The 12729-nt window shown below is 39.5% G+C and overlaps 1 protein-coding gene across 3 annotated transcripts in view; it reads right to left on the reverse strand.

The window, feature by feature from the left end:
• Window positions 1-12729, reverse strand: part of LOC109420900 (ribitol 5-phosphate transferase FKRP) — an 80346-nt gene that overhangs the window by 22335 nt on the left and 45282 nt on the right. For all 3 annotated transcript variants that reach the window (XM_062850627.1, XM_062850626.1, XM_062850625.1), the window contains exon 4: window positions 1127-1243. In XM_062850627.1, coding sequence (XP_062706611.1) covers window positions 1127-1243 — 117 coding nt within the window. The remainder of the gene's footprint in view (window positions 1-1126; window positions 1244-12729) is intronic.

The following is a 12729-nucleotide window of genomic DNA, read 5'->3' on the forward strand; positions in this document are numbered from 1 at the left end:
TGAGATCTTTCCAATATTATTTATTTATACATAATTCTACTTCAGTATATATTTGCTATATAACTGCATATAAGTTGAAAATTCACTATTTTCAACATCCTTTCATCTATTGGAAGCTGCTTCAGTTCTGGGCTCTTTCTTAGTTGATAATGGGATTTTTAAATGCTTGCAAGAACTTGGCCAGGTGTGTGGAGCTGAGTGAATCTATGACATTGTAGATAGTAGCGACATCAGCAATGTCAATGGATATATTCAACTTTGCACTCCATCCAAGATTTGTGCAAGTATTGATGCTATGCTATGCTATGTTTTTTTTTAAACTAGTAGTGTTTAAAAATAAATGACTTTTTGTGAGACTTGAATATTTGCAGGCCAAAGATATTGCTTCCACATACTATCAAAAGCTCTGCCCCATCTCAAAAAAGCTTTAATAATTGTACCGAAGGGTCCAATAAGCCCGACAGTTGTCAAACGTATGAAAATTTAATCGATTCAGCAGGCTAATCTCCATGCAAGAAACGTACCATCCGAAACAGGACAGCAGGACCAAAGCTAGCACGCACCATTCACTCATCTCATATGCAGTGCCGTTGTTGGATGGCCCACAAACGTCCGTGCTTGTGGGGGTCAGCCGGGTTGGTTAGATGTCGTCTGTCTGTGAGATGGGTGTTCTACCGGAGGAAACCGGCCAGGAATCAAACGCTTTCAGCTCGCTTCCAACCCAAACCAAGACATGCTACAGTCGGTCATTACGGATATCGTCGTCTTGGGATCACGTCCGATTTTGATGGACGAAACCGGATAAGTATACCGACGAAACCAAAATTTTCGGTACGATAATGGAATGCAAAGCACCTTTGGAGGATTAGGTCTCAGCTCACCCTTTGGCTTCGACTGACAATGTATGTACATATAACAATTCCTACAGACTGGTTGGTGGTACGAAAGAACACAGCTGTGCAGAATTGCACAGCTTTTCAACTTTCGCCAGCAAGCACTCCTTGAGGAATGTTCAATGAGGGCAGAGGGAAGTGTACATGGGGAAAGGGATTGTTTCGTAAGAGTTCACATCGAACACCGGATGCCAGGTGTAATATAAACACAACCACTACTGTTCTCGCCTTACCTTGACGTTGGCCAGTTTGGCTTGGATGTAGAACAGATCCGGAAATGGAGACGATAATGTATCGGGCATCTCCTTTAGAAGAGCCGTTTCCACTAGGATGGCGTGTTTCTGTTTGTACTGGAGGTGGAGAAGATAGAAAGATATTAGATTTAGTTTTATTGAATCTTGTATTTATTTTACGAAATGGGTGTCATAAACGACTAAAACGAGTTTTTTTGGTTTCACTATTGAATTTGGAATTTAGTTTATCGATGTCAATAACTATTATGATGAAACTAATTAATCCGCACTATATCTGTCCAGTTTTAGTCACTTTCCTGATTTTGTCTTGAACATATTCAAAGAAAATGTATTTTTTTTCATGTTTTTAACTGTTCCTAGTACTAAATTGAATAAAATTAACGTTTTGGCCCATATGTATGGGGAAAACGTTTGCCAATAGAATATTTTGAAACCTTCAGCAAATGAAAACATAGCTTAACCGTTATGTGTCCGACAAACTTTTTGCTTTTTTCTACACCGTGCTTTTTAAATAGGCGCTGGGTACCCGGGCCACATAAGGGTTAAATACGTAAACAGCTTGTCCTATATCGTTCGGTTCCACCCGCATCCACGATCAGTCCGACTTTTGGTCTTTCGCGTCTCAGGCGGATGTACAGTTCTGCCACTGTTCAAAATGTTCTAGCTATAAGATCCATATCATACGCAAAACAGACAAATTGGCAGGATTTCGTGAAGGTCGAGCCACGGCTGTTTAGCCAGGCTCATCACATTACACATTCGAGGGCACATGGTTCCATGGATGATCGACATAGATGTCTTTCATGTGAGGATAATCAAAAGACCAAACATCGACAACAATTTGAAGTCTAACTAGTTCTGGGGAGATTCTGAGAATAGTAATAAAACCTTTATGAAGCTATTTTGAATTTTTGATAATTCTAAAGACTTCCTTGAGCCAATTTGATTTCGGAATGCTACTTGGGTTACCTCTTTTTGCCCAGGGGACTGACCTGAAACAATGGATGGGCTAATGGCGGCGATGTTGTCCGTCCCATTAAGGCGGAACTGGAAGCATTTTCTCATTTTTTTGGTTTTTGATTTTTTATTAAATAACGAAGCAATATTTTCAAAATTGGTTTTCGTGCACATGTAGAGTATGGATCAAGGTATCTTCTGAACTTTTTGAGGTGGAAAATGCTTTCCATTTTCGCAGAAACCATTTTTTTGTAAAATTTTGTTCAAAAATGGTTTCTGCGAAGACGAAAAACATTTTCCACTACAAAAAAAAAAATCAGAAGATACCTTGATCCATACACGAAAACCAATTTTGAAAATATTGCTTCGTTATTTAATAAAAAATCAAAAACCAAAAAGTGAGGAAATGCTTCCAGTTTCGCCTTGAACCGTAGCGACCTGTACCCAGCTTAGGCAATTTACTGGGTGAAAGTAAGTTCAGAAGAATAGGGTAGGACGGGGCAAGATGGCCACCCGGGGCAAGATGAGCACCCCTCTGTTTTACTACTTTTATGATGAATTTTGTCCAAACAACTTCAAAATCCGTTAGAATAAAGTTCATCCTGTTTGTAAACCTGATAAAAGGTACCTAATAACGAACGAATTGAAAAATTTCGTCAAATTAGTCAATAGCATGGATTTTTAGCATTTTTTTATAAGAATCACCAGCATAAAATAAGGTTTTTATGTCAGAATCAAATTTTTACCATAATTTTGGTTATCAGCCAACATTACTAGCTTATTGCAAAACATTTTAACTTGCATTAGAAAATAGTTTCTTGAAACAAACATTAAAATATATTCAATTTTAGTTGTTTCCCTATAGTGGGGCAAGATGAGCACCCCTGATGGGAATATAGAAAATATTTTGAAATTATTGTAATCCACTCAATAGTGCCGAACATAGGTTTCCGTATTCTTTGCAACTATTTGGTTGCGTTAATTTCTAAAAATAAGCCACTTAATAGTCGTTCATTGTTTTTTGGGTCATTTTGTATTAAGTATTATAAAACCGCCATTTTTTTAATAATCGAAAAAAAACTGATCATTTTAGAACTTGTTACCATAGCAATAAACAAAATTTACTATTTCAATCACTGTATGGCCAATTTATAATTTAAATATTTTGATTTTCATGAAGTGCTCTTCTTGCCCCGTAGGGGTGCTCGTCTTGCCCCGCAGCATGTTTGAATTGACCATAATACATCTTTTTTGTTTAGTCAAATAAATCATCCTTATTGTGAATTTTGAACCCTGCCATATTTATGGGTGGTAGAAAACATGATAAAGAAAAGAACTACTGAGAGGTACTTTGAAAATTTGTGTTAACTTTCAATAAACTCAACGTCATCCTTAGGGTGCTCATCTTGCCCCGCCCTACCCTACTCCTAATATGCGCTGATCCGACTCTGTGATCAGGCCCTATAAGGACCTATGCCAACCCTCAGCTGGCCTCCCTGTTTGCAACGATAACAACCAGGATCATTGGCAACTTCTTCATTGTCTGAGAGGGATAGCAAGTCTGAGGGAAACCCAAACAGCCATGAAACCTGTTTGCGAGAGGTGGGCTGATGAGAACGTCGCTACGAGTGTTCAAACTGCGAGCCAATTGGCGACACGACACGGTGCAGCGCGAGCTGATGATGCCCAGATGACTAACGAACACCACAACCACACGCGGGTGCTGAACCGCAAAATAAGGGGTCGCTCCCCGAGCAAAGTCCAACAACAAAATTACAACAAATCGAAAACATGATTTGTATTCAGCAACAAATTGATATCACATTTTGATATCATTTTATCTTTACTTAATTTGATTTCAAATTTTGCTTTCGGTTTGCTGTCATTTTGAATTAATGTAAATATTTAGTGTTACAATAGTTTTTAAATCTTGTAGTAAACTATGTGAAGTAATTCTAGGGATATATCGTTAGTGCAATTGTATTATTGCATTTAGGATTTGATATCAACCAAAAAACTCTACATTTAACGATTTTTCATTTTTCTTGCGCTGATAACAAAAACAGTTATCAATTTGCTATCATCGATAGCAGGAATGGTTTTCAATTTGCTGTCACAGGAACATTTTTCTGCTCTTATTTTTGATGTTTTAACCGTTAAAACGACCAAAACGACAACAACCTGAGTTATCAAGAATTGCAATATCACAGCATCAAAATTAGTTTTCAATTTGCTATCAGGCTTTGCTCGGGTCAGCAGCTCGACGAGCTGATTGATTCCACGAGCAAGGACTACTGAAGCTCCACAAGTCGGTGGCTCTGGCCAAAAAGGAGTACGATCTCCTAACCGAAGAGCAGAGCATGGTCGATACGTGAGCAACCAGGCTCCCAAGCTGTTTGCAAAACGCACAAGAGGCGAACCCCAACTAGGGGCTAACCGGTTTAAGAGAAGGATCACGGTTGGGAAAAGATAATGAGAAACGGCAGGGCTAAACCAGCCCGTAAGCACGAAAGGAGCAATGCGTTGGTCTTCAAAACTGAAGTGGATATATGTGCCGAGAAGCAGAGGGCCATGCGGTGCAAAAATCTTCTCTTACCACTGCACTAAGGGCCAGAATCGCAATCTGGCGGAACAAAATTAATTACTCCAAAACGAAGCATTTCCGGCACATGGTATCTTCGACAAAGTTGCTTGACATCAGCAGGGGCATCTATTGCTAAGAACGTAGTAGTTCGCAAATCGTCCGCATAGGTGGTGCCACCATCTAACTTCTTTGTTTTACGTCCTAGAGACTTGGCGTCTTCGGCAAAGTTGTTCATTTTGGCAAAATAAACACCTCTTCCTCAGTCGTCAAAATTCCACAGCCTACTGTTTTCGAGTTATTTCAAAAATAAAATACATTCAATGAAAAACCAGTTTTTAAGCTTATTTTGACATTTTTACTAGAAACCATGTGAGTTTAATTTTTTTCCCAATGCAAATATGTCAAACCAAACACATTCTATGGAAATATATTCAATATTATCATTAAAAATTTGAAATTAAATTACAAATTCGAAAAAATAGTGTGAATTTCAAGCCTTAATATCTCACAAAGCGCAAAAAATCGCAACTTCAAATTTTCAGCAAATATGAAGCAATACTAGGTGAACATACTGTCAAAAATTTGGAGAGGTATTTTTTGGTGTTTTTGAGATAATAGCTTTTTAGTAACACCATAAATATAAGTAGTGCCAGCGTGTAACTTTTTACTGTTACACATTAGAGAGTTTATGTCTTCGAGAAAGTTGTTCATTTTGATTAAATAAACAACTGTTTCTTAGACGTCAAAATTCCACGGCCTACTGTTTTCGAATTATTGTGTATAAACTAGATTTTATTGATACAATTTGTCAATAAAACACATTTTGATGCAATAGTATGAACTATTTTTTATTGTTTTAATTTTTACGATACATAGTAGGTTATGAAAATGTCAGTATACCATTGTCAGCATGGCTCAAGGTAACTTTTAATTTTTTGCATGTTATTTTCCAAATGTTTTAAGCTTAACCTTTTTTGTCAATCATTTTAAATTTTAGAGCGCGAAATATCTTGCTGAGAGCTCGTGGATTTGTTCCTGAATGGAAAGGACGTTGATCAATCTCTAGAGATTGTGAAACTGGAGCTCCACGAAACTAACATTTTCATGACCTACTATGTATCGTAAAATCAAAAACAATAAAAAAAAGTTAATACTATTGCATCAAAATGTGTTTTACTGACAAATTTTATCAATAAAATATAGTTAATACACAATAACTCGAAAACAGTAGGCCGTGGAATTTTGACGTCTAAAAAACATTTGTTTATTTAGTCAAAATGAACAACTTTCTCGAAGACATAAACTCTCTAATGTGTAACAGTAAAAAGTTACACGCTGGCACTACTTATATTTATGGTGTTACTAAAAAGCTATTATCTCAAAAACATCAAAAAATACCTCTCCAAATTTTTGACAGTATGTTCACCTAGTATTGCTTCATATTTGCTGAAAATTTGAAGTTGCGATTTTTTGCGCTTTGTGAGATATTAAGGCTTGAAATTCACACTATTTTTCGAATTTGTATTTTAATTTCAAATTTTTAATGATAATATTGAATATATTTCCATAGAATGTGTTTGGTTTGACATATTTGCATTAGGAAAAAGTTTAAACTCACATGGTTTCTAGTAAAAATGTCAAAATAAGCTTAACAAACTGGTTTTTCATTGAATGTATTTTATTTTTGAAATAACTCGAAAACAGTAGGCTGTGGAATTTTGACGACTGAGAAAGAGTTGTTTATTTTGCCAAAATGAACAACTTTGCCGAAGACGCCAAGTCTCTAGGACGTAAAACAAAGAAGTTAGATGGTGGCGCCACCTATGCGGACGATTTGCGAACTACTACGCTCTTATCAATAGATGCCCCTGCTGATGTCAAGCAACTTTGTCGAAGATACCATGTGTCGGAAATGCTTCGTTTTGGAGTAATTAATTTTGCTCCGCTAGATTGCGATTCTGGCCCTTAGTGCACTGGGCGCAGATGTTTAAAGCATCCGGCGCACCAGGAGAGGAGAGATGACGCTAGAGCTGAAGAAGGTGACCAAGAAAGGCACCTACTACAAGCCACTAGCCCAAGCACTAGCCCATGAGGAAATAGGAGAGAAAATGCAGGTGAGAGCTCGGACGGCGGAGGCGAGTCTCCAGTTGCGTTGCGTGGTAACCGGACGGCGGAAACGAGTCTCCAGTGTAGAAAAACCTGGGCGGAGGAGGAGCTCGCAGCCGCCCTCAAGCAGCAGTGCGAGGTAGATGCACCAAGTGCATCAATCCGCCTGCGAAAAGACCCGGCAGGCATGCAGATCGCCACGATCAAGCTCCCAGTTTGGAGGCCACCGGCTTACTGGTGGACCGACGCGATTGCGGACCTGCGCCGCGCCTGCCTACGGGCTAGGCGGCGGATGCAGCGAGCACGATCAGAGGAAGAGCGAAACGAACGGCGGGTGGTGTTCGCCGCTGCAAAAGCCGCGCTTAAGACCGAGATAAGAGAAAGCAAAAAGGCCTGCTTTGAGGGTCTCTGTCAGAGTGCCAATACGAACCCGTGGGGTGACGCCTACAGGATCGTTATGGCCAAGACGAGAGGTGTGATGGCTTCTACAGAGCAATCTCCAGAGATGTTGGAGGGGATCATTGGAGGACTTTTTCCGCGTCATGATCCTAATCCTTGGCCTCCTTTCGTAGGACAGCCGGGGACTGGGGCTGGCGATGAGGAGAGGGTCACCGATGTGGAACTTGTGGGGATAGCTAAGTCCCTTAGCGTAGGTAAGGCCCCAGGTCCGGACGGAGTTCCTAACCTGGCCTTAAAAGTAGCCATTGCAGAGGCTCCCGAGATGTTCAGGTCTGCTATGCAGAAATGCCTGGACGAGGGAGTTTTCCCAGAAGCTTGGAAGAGGCAGAGCCTGGTACTATTGCCAAAGGCGGGGAAACCACCCGGAGACCCGTCGGCATATAGACCAATATGCTTGATTGACACGGCGGGGAAGGTGCTCGAAAAGATCATCCTCAATAGAATGTTGCGGTTCACCGAGGGCGAAAATGGTCTTTCGAGTAACCAGTACGGCTTCCGGAAGGGGAGGTCCACCGTAGACGCTATCTTGTCGGTTACAAAAACCGCCGAGAAAGCACTCGATCCCAAGAGGAGGGGAATTCGCTTTTGCGCGGTAGTGACTCTGGATGTAAGGAATGCGTTTAATAGCGCCAGCTGGTCTGCTATTGCCGATGCGCTCTTGCGTCTGGGGATACCGGAGTACCTGTACAAGATTCTCGGAAGTTACTTTCAGAATCGTGTACTAGTCTACGACACGGAGGTGGGTCGGAAGTGCTTTCACATAAACTCAGGAGTCCCGCAAGGTTCCATCCTGGGTCCGGTGTTATAGAATGTCATGTACGACGAGGTGTTGAGGTTAGAGTACCCAGTGGGAGTGGTGATTGTCGGATTTGCCGACGACATTACGCTCGAAGTCTACGGTGAAACGATCGAGGAGGTAAAGTTGACTACCAACCACTCGATCAAGGTTGTGGAGGCGTGGATGCGGTCCAGGAAACTAGAGCTGGTTCATCACAAGACAGAGGTGACGGTTGTTAACAACCTGAAGTCGGAGCAGCAGACGGAGATCAGTGTAGGAGAGTGTACTATCCTGTCAAAGCGCTCCGTCAAACACTTGGGCGTGATGATCGACGATAAGCTTACACTGTGGTGCATAATTGATCGGACAAACGCCGATTTTCATACAAAATGGCCAAGTTTGAGATGCTGTAACTATGGTTTGCTTTGGTGGATTGAGCTCAATTTTTGACACGGAACTAAGAATATGCTGAATTTTGTGTATACAAAGTATAAAATGTTTTCGTTCACAGGTCTGGGCGTGGCAAGGCGTTGAAAATATTGCAAAAGTGATCGGACAGCGGCACGCGTGTAAATCAAAGGGGTACCGCTGTCCGATCACTTTTGCAATATTTTCAACGCCTTGCCACGCCCAGACCTGTGAACGAAAACATTTTATACTTTGTATACACAAAATTCAGCATATTCGTAGTTCCGTGTCAAAAATTGAGCTCAATCCACCAAAGCAAACCATAGTTACAGCATCTCAAACTTGGCCATTTTGTATGAAAATCGGCGTTTGTCCGATCAATTATGCACCACAGTGTACCTTCGGTAGCCACGTCGATTATGACTGTAAAAGAGCCTCCACAGCTATTGCGGCACTGTCCCGGATGTTGTCCAATAGCTCTGCGGTGTACGCCAGTAAGCGCAAGCTTCTGGCTAGTGTTGCTACGTCCATATGGTGGCCCGGCGTGGGGCACCGCGCTAAGTTCTAAATGCTACCGACGGAAGCTGGAAAGTACTTACAGGCTTATGTGCCTGAGGGTTGCGAGCGCATACCGTACCGTGTCACACGACGCTCTCTGCGTCATTACTGGTATGGTGCCTATCAGCATTCTTATCAGTGAGGACATGGAGTGCTTCGAAATGCGCGGCACAAGAGGCATACGCAGGACTGCCAGGATGGCCTCTATCAAATATACTATATTAACAATATAGGTCACTTCGTGTTTTTACATACAACGACATGGAGACGCCGTTTACAAATGATTACAGCACCACCTGTTGTCAGAAAAAGTCAATAATTGTATTTTGATCAATTTTAGTTTACCGTACAAGGTGACATTTCTCAAAAAAAGATGTTAGGGGTGCCAAAGTTTTTTTGTTCCCAAATAATCGATTAATAAATAATCGATTTACAATATAGGTACACAAACAAAATAATAGTTCATGAGATGACATCTACAAATATATCTGTAGAAGAATTTGAATGATCCCTCATTGTCGTCACCGAAATCGTTTAACTTCGAAATTTAAAATTTTCACCGAGATTTTCACCCTCAAAATTAACTTATATTTTGCCCTGGTGGTTGCTACTTTCCTTTGGCAATGGCTTTTAGTATCATCTTTCTTAATGTCCACGCTGACATACATACATCGGATGTTAGCTTACAAAAAATCCGGAAGATCACCAACCAAATGCACGTCAAATTTGTTGTAGAGAGTGCAAGACATTGCAGCCAAGGCACAGTGGCCGGAAGCCGGACAAAACCTCAAAAATCGACTTCAATATTTTACTTTTCAAATATTTTTTTTCCATTATAGATACTTCAACTAAGAAAACCCCAAATTTTTAAATCATTTGGTCGAAAATTGAGACTAGTAGATTTTTTCAAAGTTGAAGTTTTATGTGCTACAATATTAGTATTGATTGTCTTTATTTCATGAGCTTCCTTCATGAGTTCGTTGTAAAAGTTAGGAAGACTTGAACAATGTGACAATATTTTTTGTGTTTTTGGGTATTAATAACAATTACATTTCGAGGATTGTTTGGAATTAAATCACAAAATTATTATGTTTTTACAATATGCAAACATATTGACTTTTATGAAATTTTGGAGAAAAACTTCGTATTGAAGAGATTCAGCACTTGTTTAGGAAACATCAGAAAACGACGCCGTATCCCGGATCTAACGTGCAATTTTGTCTAGTTTTTGGCTATATAGGTCACTGTTTGCGCATTTTTGCACTAAGCGCGAAAATTTTTTTTTTTTCTATCAGGTCACAATGGAGCCGCATGGTTGTGGAGGAAGTGATACTGTTTGAAGTTTAAATTTTATCTGAACATAGTTCAAATTGACTTCAGAATACTAACAATTTAGTGTAATTTTCATTCTTGTTAGAGATTTTCACCAAGTCAGATGGTCATAAGTGGAGGGGGGGGGGGGGGTCTGATAATTTAATGGCCACAGCTTCAACATTTTTTTTAATTATTTTTTTTTAAATATTATTTTACAGAAGAAGGTGGGTACTCCAGTTAAAACAGTAAGGTAGAGAGGAAAGGAGTGACGACTAAGTATGAATAAGCCTTTATTTACTTAGACACTATCTACATGTTGCTTCACCAGATACAACTAACTCTTTTAACCATTAAAATAAAAGAAATAAAAAAACAACCGTGAAAACATGTAAAAATAACTAAACAAACCATTGCTCACTGATGTTCTTAAACTGATCGTTTCTTCGATTCATTTTAATCTTTAGTATTGCTCAACAACCTTGGAAGCAATCTCTTCACGAACTTCTATTGAAGTTTCAATTTATAGAGACATCTACTTGTTTCTTTTCTACACGCACATCGCTACAGTTCAAAGCAACAATCATCTATAAACTATAAAAGGAATTCACTAAACAGCGTAAAACGTAAACATTTTTCTGCGTAAACGTCGCGATCACCAAGGCAATGTTTGAATATTTTAATCGCAATTTTATGAAACGAATATTTCACGCTCTTGAGTGAAACCCCTTATATTGATTTTTTAAACTTGAAGTTTTATTGCATGTTATTCATGCGGTTTCATTAAACACATTTCTGCTGAACGATACACAGAGTGATAAAAATTTTGAAAATATTTGCTGGAACTGAACTGTTCATCAATATGATTACCGATCTCTGATGATCGTTTATCAAAAACTCCCTTCAATATTGCGAATATGAATTGCCAATTCTTTATAGATAGGGTTGTTTCGGTTGCTTCCACAAGTGATAGCAGAGATCGATGTACCTTACAACCTAAACTTGGAAGAGCATATATGAAGTTGTTAAAACGAAGTTGATAAAAAGCAGTTCAAATTTTACGCATATTAGACTATCTGACCCCATAACACATCTCCGTGTAGCCACCGTAAAATGTCACGTGGTCTATGGGCAGTCCCTGAGAATAGACCACGTCTTGTCAGCCAACATTGGTGTGTATCTGAATTGATCCATTGAGAGAAAACGTAGGTAAACGATTTTTTCTAATGATTCATGTAGTTTTGAAGATTTTGGACCACCCTAACAGCAACAAATACACAATTATAGCTTATTTCAATACCAATACATGATTTAAGAACCCCCAGATTAAGGTTAATCAAAATCTACGTTCAGAAAGCACATCGTGCTAGCTTATTATCGATTATTTTTACATTCTTTCCCTAATCAGCAGATTTCAAAATTTTGAACCACCCTAATATAGCAATATCAAAATATATGAAAAGTTTCATATCAGAAATAGATTTAGGTAACTAAAATCATCATAACCTGTGAATTTCAGCAATTTTGGTCAACATTTGAGGTTTTGTCCGACTTTTGTATGGAGGCCCGCCACTGTGCAAGGGCGCACAAGCTAATGGACCGATGCACGAACTTAATAATTTCAACGTTTGAGCGGCGTTCTTACAAAAAATGAACTCCGGGACCGGACCTGAGAATGGAACCCGTCAAATTCAATTTCGATTAATTTCGTTGTTCTTCCGAAGTGAACTGTGAGTTTATTCAAATACTGATTATTTTATTTCGGACTAATCGGTTTGCTTTGTTGTTGGATGTATGAACATTGTGCTGTCAAAGATTGTACATTTACACGATCGTCGCGAAATCCTTGCAATATAGTCATGGGCTTCTGGGTGAACTTCAGTTAGTAAAAATATTCTAGCAAATTCGTCTGCTGCAGAGTGATAATCCTCCATAAATTAAGTCAGGCATTCCTTCAGATATTCCTTCTGATTTTCCAATGGAAGTTCCTTCTCAAGTTCCTCCAGGGGGAATTACATTTCCTTTGCTAACTGGAAAAATCCGCATGTATCCGTTGCTAACAGTCGTTTATCGCGTCTAACTGCGCATAGCAGCTCAGTTAGCAGCGGTTAGCGACGGTAAGGAACGGATAAATGCGGATTTTCCGATTAGAAAAGGATATGTCATTCCCCTTGGTTTCCTCCTAGAGTTTTTTTTTCAGAGATTCATTCAGGAGCTCTTTTTGAAATTCATCCAGGAGTGCCTTCTGAGATTGATTTAAAGTTTTTTTTTCTCTAATTTCTCCAGAAGTTAATTCGAGGGACCCCCAGGAGTTCCTACTGAAACTACTCCAGCGATTTCTTCTCATGTTCCTTCAAGAATTAATTCTAGGAATCCTCAAGAATGCTCTCCTAGGATTCGTCAAGAAGTTCGTTATGGGAT

This window comes from Aedes albopictus, chromosome 2, assembly GCF_035046485.1.
Source record: "Aedes albopictus strain Foshan chromosome 2, AalbF5, whole genome shotgun sequence".
Lineage (NCBI taxonomy): Eukaryota > Metazoa > Arthropoda > Insecta > Diptera > Culicidae > Aedes > Aedes albopictus.